The sequence below is a fragment of the Diospyros lotus genome, chromosome 14, assembly GCF_014633365.1.
Source record: "Diospyros lotus cultivar Yz01 chromosome 14, ASM1463336v1, whole genome shotgun sequence".
NCBI lineage: Eukaryota > Viridiplantae > Streptophyta > Magnoliopsida > Ericales > Ebenaceae > Diospyros > Diospyros lotus.
Window position 1 is genome coordinate 6,473,347 of NC_068351.1, and position 10,778 is coordinate 6,484,124.

At 34.6% G+C, this 10,778-nt stretch overlaps 2 protein-coding genes across 3 annotated transcripts in view; one reads left to right on the forward strand and one right to left on the reverse strand.

Annotated features, from left to right (window-relative positions):
• LOC127789938 (ubiquitin C-terminal hydrolase 12) overlaps positions 1–2,851 on the reverse strand; it is a 53,869-nt gene extending 51,018 nt beyond the window's left edge. The window contains exons 1-4 of one of the 2 annotated variants that reach the window (XM_052319048.1): positions 2,536–2,851; positions 2,193–2,253; positions 1,832–1,979; positions 1,577–1,734 (exon numbers count right to left, since the gene is read on the reverse strand). In XM_052319048.1, coding sequence (XP_052175008.1) covers positions 1,577–1,734; positions 1,832–1,979; positions 2,193–2,253; positions 2,536–2,556 — 388 coding nt within the window. In that variant the 5' untranslated portion in view covers positions 2,557–2,851. The remainder of the gene's footprint in view (positions 1–1,576; positions 1,735–1,831; positions 1,980–2,192; positions 2,254–2,535) is intronic. The other variant, XM_052319049.1, reaches the window with a different exon arrangement.
• Positions 2,852–5,346: 2,495 nt separating this feature from the next.
• Positions 5,347–6,202, forward strand: LOC127790169 (uncharacterized). Its single transcript, XM_052319468.1, has 4 exons — positions 5,347–5,529; positions 5,681–5,763; positions 5,841–5,959; positions 6,106–6,202. The coding sequence occupies exons 1-4, from the start codon at positions 5,364–5,366 to the stop codon at positions 6,200–6,202; spliced, it is 465 nt and encodes a 154-aa protein (XP_052175428.1). The 5' UTR covers positions 5,347–5,363.
• Positions 6,203–10,778: the final 4,576 nt, after the last annotated feature.

Below are 10,778 nucleotides of genomic sequence, written 5' to 3' on the forward strand. Positions count from 1 at the left end.
ATGCACTAGAAGGATTTTAGAAGAAATGCTTTCTCAAGGCAACAAAGACAAACTATGATATATAAACTGAAAATTGATACATCTAGTTGGCAAGGTGCAGGGATGGAGATTTGACCTCTTTAGCAAAGCCCCCTTTGCCCTACCTCTACTGGACAGATGTGAGAAAGTACTATCTAGAGCACAGTTATTAGAATCAAACTAAGAAAGCATGGGTTCTCAATTCAATGGTTCAACCATTGTTACAAAATATATATATATATATAATTGATCCATAAAGATAGTAACAGTATATAAAATCATCAGCAGTGGATATAAACAAGCAAGCGTTGTACTGTCTCAACATGCCATGCTAAAAATTGGTTTGTATCACATAAGCATCAATAGTTTAAATTTTGACTAACCATTGTCAAGCCTTGCAGTTAAACCCAATGCTGGGTGGCAACAAGTATAAGAGCCAAAGTAGGAGCCAAGGGTAAATAGACCATTTGATCCAACAATCAGAACAAGATGATCGATCCTTCTGCTTCCCATTTGAATTGGTTAACACTAGGTAGCTAACAAGTATAAGTGCAAAAGTAAGAGGCATGGTAAATAGGCTATTTGATCCAACTATTAAAACCAGATGATTCAGTCTTCTGGTTCCCATTTGAATGGGTTAATTCTGGGTAGGCAACAAGTACAAGGGCCAAAGTATAAGGCATGGTAAATAGGTCGTATGATCCAATTATCAAAACCGGATGATTGAGCTTTCTGGCTTCCGTTTGAATATGTTCAGCTCAGTCAGACCAGTCACCATTTTGGCTTAGTACCATTCATTACAAAATGATTAAGGGAGAAATTCTAAAACCCAAGCAGGTTCTAGGTTGAGTATGAAAAATGTTGTTGATGCCTGAATTATTACTTATTAACATGGATGCCTTATATTTTCTTACATCGTTTTATGCATAATAGTATTTCTAGGGTTTTCACCAAATTCATCTTTTCTCATCCCCTCTCTCTTCTAGAAACAGATGGCCATTACAACCCCTTCACAACTATGGTGACTGCATTTTATTGTGCAGTTTGATTTCCGTCCAATCTCTCCCTTGACTGCTTTGGCAAATTAATGGTCATTCTCAAACATACCATTCTCGTTCATTTTGAAAAATTCACAATCAATCTGGATCTTTGGATAAGCTTTTCTTCACCTCAAATCTAAAGGTAACAGGTCAGCTTTTTCTTTTCCATTCTTCTAATTTTTTTCAATGTTCTTGTTAGTGTATTTGCAAGTGCGCTTCCTACTGAATTTATTGCGCATATGGCATATAAACACAGATGATTTTTTTGTAGTGATATTATGCATGTGTGGACATGAGTTGTACATGTATAAATATATTGGATTAGAATTTTTTTAGACAGATTTATGCGTGCCCATGGGAGATGTATTACTGTGTTTTCAGAATTTATCTGTGCCTATGAGGATGGGGGAGGAGGGAGGAGAGAGAGATCTTCAATCAATACTACTGATAATGTGCCAAATGAATTTGTATATGGTAATCTAAGCCAATAAACAAGACAATGGAACATGGCATAATACCCTTTCTCATTGTGAGATTGGCATGAAACTGATTGACCACAGCCAAGCTGAATAGTGCATATCTTCTCCACCCATACGGCAATATTGCTGAATCTGCAACATCTAAATACATTGACAAATAGCTGACATTGTTTCCCCTTGGAAAAATAAGCACCCGCCTGACAAACCATAGCAAGACAAGAATCAACTTAAGCGTATTTAACAAAATTCTGTTATAAAGGACAGCAAAGCTAACTGAAGGCAGGACACAATTACCATTTATAACCGCCAGCCATGAAAACCTCAGAATAATGCTTCTTGGTGCTCAACCTAGAAAAGTTCTCAATTGTCCAGACGAACCTAAAAGCTTGTGGCTCGTCCAGTCGTGGGCCTTCCTCAGTCCTAGCAGTTTCTGGTTGCCCCACTATTACGAAACCAAAAGAACAAACATAAAAAACCAAATAAATTCAAACACCAATCATTATACAGCATCAAACTATGAACTACATTTCACTTGTGATGATAATTTCACTGCCACCTATATAAGAAAAAGGAAAAGAAAATGACAACGACACCAATTTAAACAACTCATAAATCAAGAAAGAAATGAAGACTAAGAAGACGGTAAGAAGCGTACTTTCCATGGGCTGAGGGCCTTCGACAAGGTCCGAGTTCGGTACCAGCATCTCCTCCTCTTGCTGCACAACAAAAACGCCAAGATCAGAGGCCCGATCCACTAAACCCTAACCCGAATCAACTTCCCCAAAACCCTAAATTCCCACCGTCCACGCCACCCAGATTACACGAACGAGTTCCGCTCAATTCAATTCAATTCAATTCAAAACCCTCGGAAATGCAAACCAAAACCCTAAGCGATCACGCAGCCAGCGCTACTCAAAACCGCTCAAAGTCGCAAACACACAAACAGACTCGCACATAGAAATGCACAATAAGCAAAATTGAGAGAATCGGGAACGTACATCCAGCGGCGGAGGAGCCATCGCAGGCAATCGCGAAATCGTCGAGCAGGGAGAGAGAGAGGGAGAGGGGGAGAGAGAAACAGGGAAAAAAGGAGAAATGAGATGAGATTTTTATCGAGGAGAGGGGAAGGGGTGGGAAGAGGAGAGGAGCGGGGCAGCGTGGCGGTGCGCCGGCGAAGGAAGTTGTGAGAGAGAGCCGGTCGAGGGAGAGAGAGTTGTCGAGTTATCGAGTTATTGTAAATAGTGACGTGGACGATTACTGGAGCGAGTTCGCTGTGCGGCGATGTTCACGGTATTTGTATATCCTCCCCCGGCGCCACACTGCCCACTTATATATGGGACTGAATACGAAGTTCTATTGAAAATAAGGTTTTCGGTGACCCGGGTGGTACAGTTCCCAAGTTCGGTGTCTTCTTTTTGAGTTTTTGCTTTTGTATTGGGTTTTGGAGTGATTCCCTGTCATGGTGAATTCATAAATTGGGTTGGGCGACATAGAGGGTGGTGAAAGTTAAAAAATAGAGGAAAACGGGAACATTTTGAGAAAAATTTTGTTAATCGTTGACATACATAAATCCATATTAAACGGTCAATCAAATTGCGCTAACCGTTAAACTTGGTGGTTAGGAAGATTAACCAATTCAATAAATGAGTCTCCCTTTGGCCAGCCTAGATCTTCTAGTTCAATTTGTTGATTTTCTTTAACTCAAAACTTAATATTAAATGCTAGTTTGAAAAAAAAAAAAAATAAAAACTTATATTAATGTCGTAAATAGAGAAAAAAGAGTAATGTTAATTTAGAAAAATACAATTATGTCTACTATTTTAATGACCATCACCTCACCCAATTTTTCATATGTAAAAATGATATATAAGTGTCTCCTCTAAATGATCAGGGAGATGAATATTAGGGGTGTGATTGAATAAAAAAAATTAAAAAAAATAAATTGAATTGAAATGTCTATTCTATATATTTTGGATAAATTATATGAAATCCCTTACACTTAGAATCATGTGTAACTTACCCCTGTACTTTTGATTGCATCAAAAAAACTCCTTTACTTTCAAAATGTTACAATCAACCACAATTTGTTATTATTTTATATAATTTTGTACAATAATTTACATACAAAATACATAATTCTACATATAGAATTTTAATATATCAAAAAAATAAAAAAATTTGCATTAATCAACCAATAGATTGCATAAAAATATATAAAAAATAACAAATTGTGCTTGATTGCAATATTTTGAAAGTGTAAAGGGTTTTTGATGCAATCGAAAATACAAAGAAATAAGTTGCACATGACCCTAAGTGTAGAGAGATTTCATGTAATTTACCCATATATTTTAGTTGTGGCTGCATTAAATTTAAAATTTGAGTATCTTGGTTCAATTTTAATTTAGAGGGATATTAAACTAAATCAAATTTAGTTGACAAAAAATTGAACCGAAATATACTCAAATTAAAAACCAAACATGTAAGGCTGCATTTTCTTTGCATTTTTAATTTTATTAATTTTAACTTGCACTCAAGACTAGACCACAAATTAAACTTAATAAGTTCTCTCTAATTATATTTGTCTTAAATTATATTCCGTTATCTACTTATCTTAAATTTTACGAAATTTTCGCTCCTAACTTCTCCAATTGCTAGTGATTCAGATGATTATTTGGCTATTGTCAACGTGGTATTCTCTCACTGTGGTGGCTTTGTTGCATTGGAGGGGGAAAATGAAAAAGTTTGGGCCAATGGCACCTTTTGCCTTTAGGAAAAGTAGAATTGGAGAAATTAAAAAGATTGAGAGAAATAAATTGGCGTGCCATCATCAGAAAGAATGATAATACTATTTATTTATTAGGAAAAAATTATATTGATTTCCTCTATATGGAACTTCAATTAATTATTTTAAATATTTAATGCTTCCATAAGTTTTCTTTTTTTGTTTTTTGTAAATAATTAATGTTATTATTGTTTGAGTCTTGTTTTTACAATATTATTATATTTATTTTTCATTAACATAATATATTTGGGGGTATACCATTACTAAAATTCTAAATAAATTTATATTGCAGAGCTTAAATATAAGATTTGTAGAATCTTGTTAAATAATTTGAAATATGCAATATTTTGTTATTTTATTTAAAAAAATATGTAATCATGATTCCATCCTAGAACAACTATTGCTATCACCTTGAATTACAAGACCCTGAAAGTGTCGCTCTACATCAACTTTTTTTGTTGGCGTCGGCACGACTCCAATGACAAACGAGAGGACAAGCAGGGGAATAACGCAACTCATACATACGAACTCATGTATAACACAAGATTCATCCTTTAATTTATACAAAAATAAATTTAAGTATAATAATATAATTATTTTATGATAAATATAAAAGGGTAGAGTTAAAAAAACATAAATAATAGAATCTATATTTCAGAAAAGAGAAGTATTCATTCATTGTTCATATGGACGGAGAAGGTATTTTTTTTTTAATCATTTTATAAGATAAATCGATAAGAACATTTTCAACTAACAAAAATAGTTATTTTCACCAAAAAAATCTAAAACATTAGAAATAAATGTCACGTTAGATTAAATTTATGATAAGGATGACAGACAGCGAAGACAAACGGTGCCTTAAGCGGGTGGCTTCACGTTTCGGGATGAACACCGCGTGTCTATCTGTTCGTGCTCATGTGTCACCCTGCATGCACCTTCTAACTTCTTAATTAATTAATTATCCCACATATATATATATATATATACATCTAGAGAGAGAGAGAGGCGCCAGGGACAGAGAGAAGAAGAAAGAAGAAGAAGAAGATGAGGATGATGGTGGCTGTAGACGAGAGTGAGGGCAGCTTCTATGCTCTCAACTGGGCCCTTAACAACTTCTTCCCCGCCTTCACAACGGCCGAGGAGTTGGGCACCTTCACCGTCGTCCACGTCCAGCAACCTTTCCAGCCTTACATCTTTGCCGCCGGACCTGGTTCGTATATATTCCGCACTTATTGCAAACACAACGTTATTGTGTATTTCTTGCAATTTGCACACACACACACACAGACAGGCGCGCGCACATATATATATACGCACTAACCTAACTTAATTGTGAAAAGTCATATATGCTACAAGTACAGTGTTGGAGGTAGCACGGGAAGGTCAAGAAAAGCAAGCTGCGTCCATATCATCTCGTGCATTGGAGATGTGCAAAGGAAAGATGGCAAGTCCCTTGAAGATGAATAATATTTTTAATCTTGTTCTTGGATTTGATTTTTTTTAACGATGATTAATGTTTAGGTTAAAGCGGAGACTCTAATTCTGGAAGGAGACCCCAAGGAGATGATTTGTCAAGCAACAGAGAAGATGCAGGTTGATGTTTTGGTGGTGGGTAGCCGTGGACTTAGCACCATTAAAAGGTATTCTTATATATATATATATATACATATATTCAAACTTTTTCAACAGAAATCAATCGACCCATCATGCAATATTTTACACATATAAGTTTGTACAGGAAAAAGAAATTAATGATTATGTTGTTGAATTGAATATATATACACAGGGCCTTCCTGGGAAGCGTAAGTGATTACTGTGCACATCATGCCAAATGCCCCATCCTCATTGTGAAGCCACCCTCAGAGTCCCATAACAAGAAGTAGTACTAGCGCATGCCGAATCTATTACCGTACTCGTCCATGTACAAATGTATTGGTCTGAATATTGTGATGAAATAAATAAATTGCGGCGGCCGGGTGGCTTGTGAACAAATGAATATGCCAAATCTATCTCCATTTTGAGGTTGTAACTAGCTAATTACCACAAACCTTTCTCTGTATGTGTCTTCATGGCAACCAAGGGATTTTAATTATATTTGAAATTCTATGTCTGATGTCAGAACGTCTCTCTATACACATCTATTTGTGTTTCAAAAAGGCACCCTGTTTGGCTTCCTTTCTATTAAGTTATATACGATATACGATGCCGTCAGTTTTGTAGTTTTATATTTGGTAGAATAAAAATTTATAGATTGTCAAAAAAATTGGAAAAGCACTCAAAAGGGCATATCGCATTTTTTTTACAGGAAAATCTATAAAGGACCAATTTTAATTCATAAATATGAGTAGAATCTATGTTTAATTAATAACATATACATAAATACACAACCCCACCTCCGGCTGTGTCTGACAATGTGGGGAGAGATCGGCGCGAATGGTAGCGATTGAGGAAGGGGGGTTTGAGGCCAATGCAGGCAAAGACGGTGGTGGACGGCAACAACAGATGAGACGGCAGATGGCGGGCTTTAGCCGACTTTTTCAGTCGGCCCTTTTCTCTTGTCCTAATTTCCAGCCCAATCGGCCCTTTTCTCTTATCCTAATTTAAAACTGATTGCAAAGCTTGCCAAATTGGTTTCGTAACAAAGTTTTTTTACAACTTTTTAATAGATTGATGTGCTTTATATGTTTTTTTTTTGGCCTACAACGTCAATAATTGAGGAATCAATAGCTTAAGAGAAACAAGCATATATATAAAAATTATAATGAACAAAAGATTATAATTGAATTAAATGTCACTTAAAAATGTCAATTAAGCACGATGAAATGATCCAGAAAGGATTACAATATTAAAAAGGGCAAAGAGATGACATTCTTGAAAGGTTGTAATATGCAATTAATATATAAAATAGAAAATGTTTTATATGCTCGTTCATTTTTTTATAATCAAGTTAAACTACAAAATTAAGTTTTTTTTTTTTTCTCTTGTAACATTAAGGCTTTGTTTAGTTTGAACAACGTAACAATTATATAAAATTTTTACCTTCAATGCAAACTGAAAAATCATATATGATAGCATAGAGACATGTCTAATATAATTGGAAAACCATATAACAACAAATGTACTAATATATATTCCAAAATACAAATTCAAAATTGGTTCAACAATGTTAAAACTCATAACTCATATATCAGACAATTATGTACACGGGTTTTTCTTGCTGCTATTGCTAGACATATGAACTGTATATATATTTGTATGATAAGTTACACACACAAAAAAAAAATTATTTAATTTCTTTGTATAAAATTCTTTTTATCATAGATTTATTTGTATAAAACTTTTACACAAATTTTTAAACAAAAAGAAAATTTGAGTAGAAACTTTATCATTAAAACATTTTTACTACAAGATATATAAATATATATGGGTAATATTATATATTATCTGTAAAATATAATATTTTATGTGAAATAATTAGTTGATCAACTACGTCTATTTCACTAAATAAGAGTAGAGTGAACGAATTTCCCACTCAACCCAGCTACTTGGTCGAATATTTTGGCACCATTGGTTAGGCCCTTGTTAAGAAAGTTCAGATGTTACTTCTTTTCAAAGCAATTCTTGTATTTCATCATCTCTTGTCTTATTTCTTGGTTTTTATTCTTGCGGTAGTAAACATGGGACTCTCATTATTATGATCAATAACACTACATCATTATCTTTCAAAAGCTTAACAAACTTTACTGTTTGAATTTGATCTTCTTGTAACATAGACCAAAACCAAATGGTAAATCGTATTATTTATAAATAACAGACCAAACAATTAAAAAAGAAAAAAAGAAGAAGATCAAACCAAATTAATTAGTATAGACCAATGTATATACATCGATAATTTCATCTAGTGCCTTTGTAGTTTAGTCTACTAGTGATTTTCTGTCATTATATCTCGAAATCATCTTAGTCTTAGTCTCTTAATTAAGGCATGATGACATATATATAAAAAGATTATGTTCTATACAAATTTAATAATGTAACTTTTAACACCTAATTCATTTTTCAATATCATATGCTAACTTAACACAATATATACATAGTTTCATCCAATCTTATGGTACATATAATTGCATATTTTTTCACCTCACATCACTAATCCTTCAAAAACCAATACTAACATTATTAGAGGGGAAAAAGCAATACTAATAATGAACCTATCCGCATGCAGTTCTTATCAAGTTTTTATCTTGAAGCACGCTCAGAATCAAGTGGAACAGTAACTTAGAAGAAAACAAAAAACGAACCAAGTAAAAGGGTTAAGATGAGTCAGATTATGCTATGGTTTTGTTTGTAAAGTTCGCAAAGCGGTTGTATCTTCAGTTGAGTACTGGGGAAAGAAAAAGCAGCTAAGGTTATCATAATCAAGTCTGCGGATCAGTTTATTGAGTTGATATGCAACAGCTCATATTTTGCCAAGAGCTGAAACAACAAAAGGAGCAAGTGAACAAGCAAGACAATGTAGTTCCTGCTAGTGCAAAATTTTCAGCCAATACAAGAATATTCTCTTGGCCACGTTCTGATGTTGTACAAGTAAGCAATACTAACAACTATGTGATGCATTACGCTCATATCAAAATCAAAATGATTTTTAGAAGTTAATTAACATTAAAATTGTATTGCTGATACGTACTAACTAGATCAGGATAAGGTGTAGTTGATAATGATGACAAAGACAAAAATATTCTCTCTTGATCAAGATGAGAACTGTGAAAATCTATAAGAGATTAGTAGCAACTCTAAACCTTCAAATCATGCAAATCTCCAAAAACCTTATACCACTTCGAGACCAATAAAGGAACATGACTGATTCTCAAGGATGTTAGGCATATGCCTGATATTCACTTTAATTTAATCTCAATGAGAAAGCCTTGACGATGAGGGCTAATATTGCAACACCTTTGATAATGGACAATGAAAATTTACTAAAGGTTCATTGGTTGTGACCCGAGGAGAGAAGAGTCCAACCTTGTATGTGACACAAGCTAACATTGTTGGTGACTTTGTCAATGCTATGGAAGATAAGAAGACAACCGATCGATATATGGCACAAGAAACTTAGCCACATAAGTGAGAAGGGACTAAACTGCTTGGCTAAGAAGAATATGTTCTCAAGTGTAAAGAGAGTACATTTAAAGAAATGCATGTGTGCATTGCATGGCCGAGAAGCAGAACAGACTTGCTTTCAAGAGTCACTCTCTTTTAAGGCAATTGGATTTGGTAGCTAGAGTTGGTGCATTTCGATACTTGTGGTCTCTTGAAAGTAAAATCCTTTAGTGGTAGAATTTATTTTGTGACGTTTATGGATGATCATTCAAAACTTTAGGCTTATGTTTTGAAGACCAAAGATCAGGTGCTTGATGTTTTCAAGCAATTTCATGTATCTATTGAAAGAGAAACTGGTAATAAGTTGAAGGGTATTCGTACTGGCAATATATGAAGGCGAATATAGTGGTCCTTTTGATGAGTACTACAAAAATATGGGCATTAGACATCAAAAGACGCCTCCAAAGACTCCACAGTTGAGCGGTCTGGTTGAAAGGATGAACCAAATCCTAATAGAGAGAGTCAGATGTTTTCTTTCAAAAGAAAAATCGTCAAAATCTTTTTAGCAGTAGGCTTTGCTCACAATAGTACATGTTATCAACTTATCTCCAACAGTTGCTCTGAATGGTGATGTCCCAAACAAAGTTTGGTATGGCAGAGAAGTCTCTTATGATCATCTACGAGTTTTTAGATGTAAGGCATTTGTTCACATTCCGAAGGATGAAAGGTCAAAGCTTGATGCTAAGACATGACATAGTGCATCTTTATTGGTTATGGTCTTGATGAATTTGGCTACAAATTGTATGACTCGATTGAGAAGAAACTCATTCGGAGTAGCGATGTAAAATTCATTGAAGATCAAACCATTAATGATATTGAAAAAGCTGAGAAGAAAATGTCTAGTTGCAATGAAGGGTTAATTGATCTAAATCTAGTTCCTATGGTGAACTTGCCCAATCCAATTGACAATAATACTCAAGGTGATAATCTGATTGATGGCCAGTTAAGGACAGATATGATGATCTTACAGATGATGTAGGAAATGATGATGAGGTTGTTGAGTAGGGGGAGCAACCCTCTCCCCACCACTACTCAGAAGATTAAGGAGAGAGCGACGACCTTATTCCAGGTACTCTAGTTCAGAGTACATCCTTCTTACTGATGAGGGGGAGCTAAAGAGCTTTAATAAAGTTCAAACTCATAAGGATAAAACCTAATGGATAAGAGCCATGCAGGACGAGATGGATTACCTGCAGAAAAATAATACTTATGAGCTTGTAAAACTTCCAAAAGACAGGAAAGCCTTAAAAAACAAATAGGTGTTCAAGCTTAAGATAGATTGTAACAAGCTATTGAAGTTTA

Bases quoted from the DNA above. Each gene is read 5' to 3' on its own strand.
- LOC127790169 (XM_052319468.1), top strand. From the start codon at position 5,364: ATGAGGATGATGGTGGCTGTAGACGAGAGTGAGGGCAGCTTCTATGCT. The intron at 5,530-5,680 runs GTTCGTATATAT...CTACAAGTACAG, and splicing joins CATCTTTGCCGCCGGACCTG to TGTTGGAGGTAGCACGGGAA. The intron at 5,960-6,105 runs GTATTCTTATAT...ATATATACACAG, and splicing joins GGACTTAGCACCATTAAAAG to GGCCTTCCTGGGAAGCGTAA.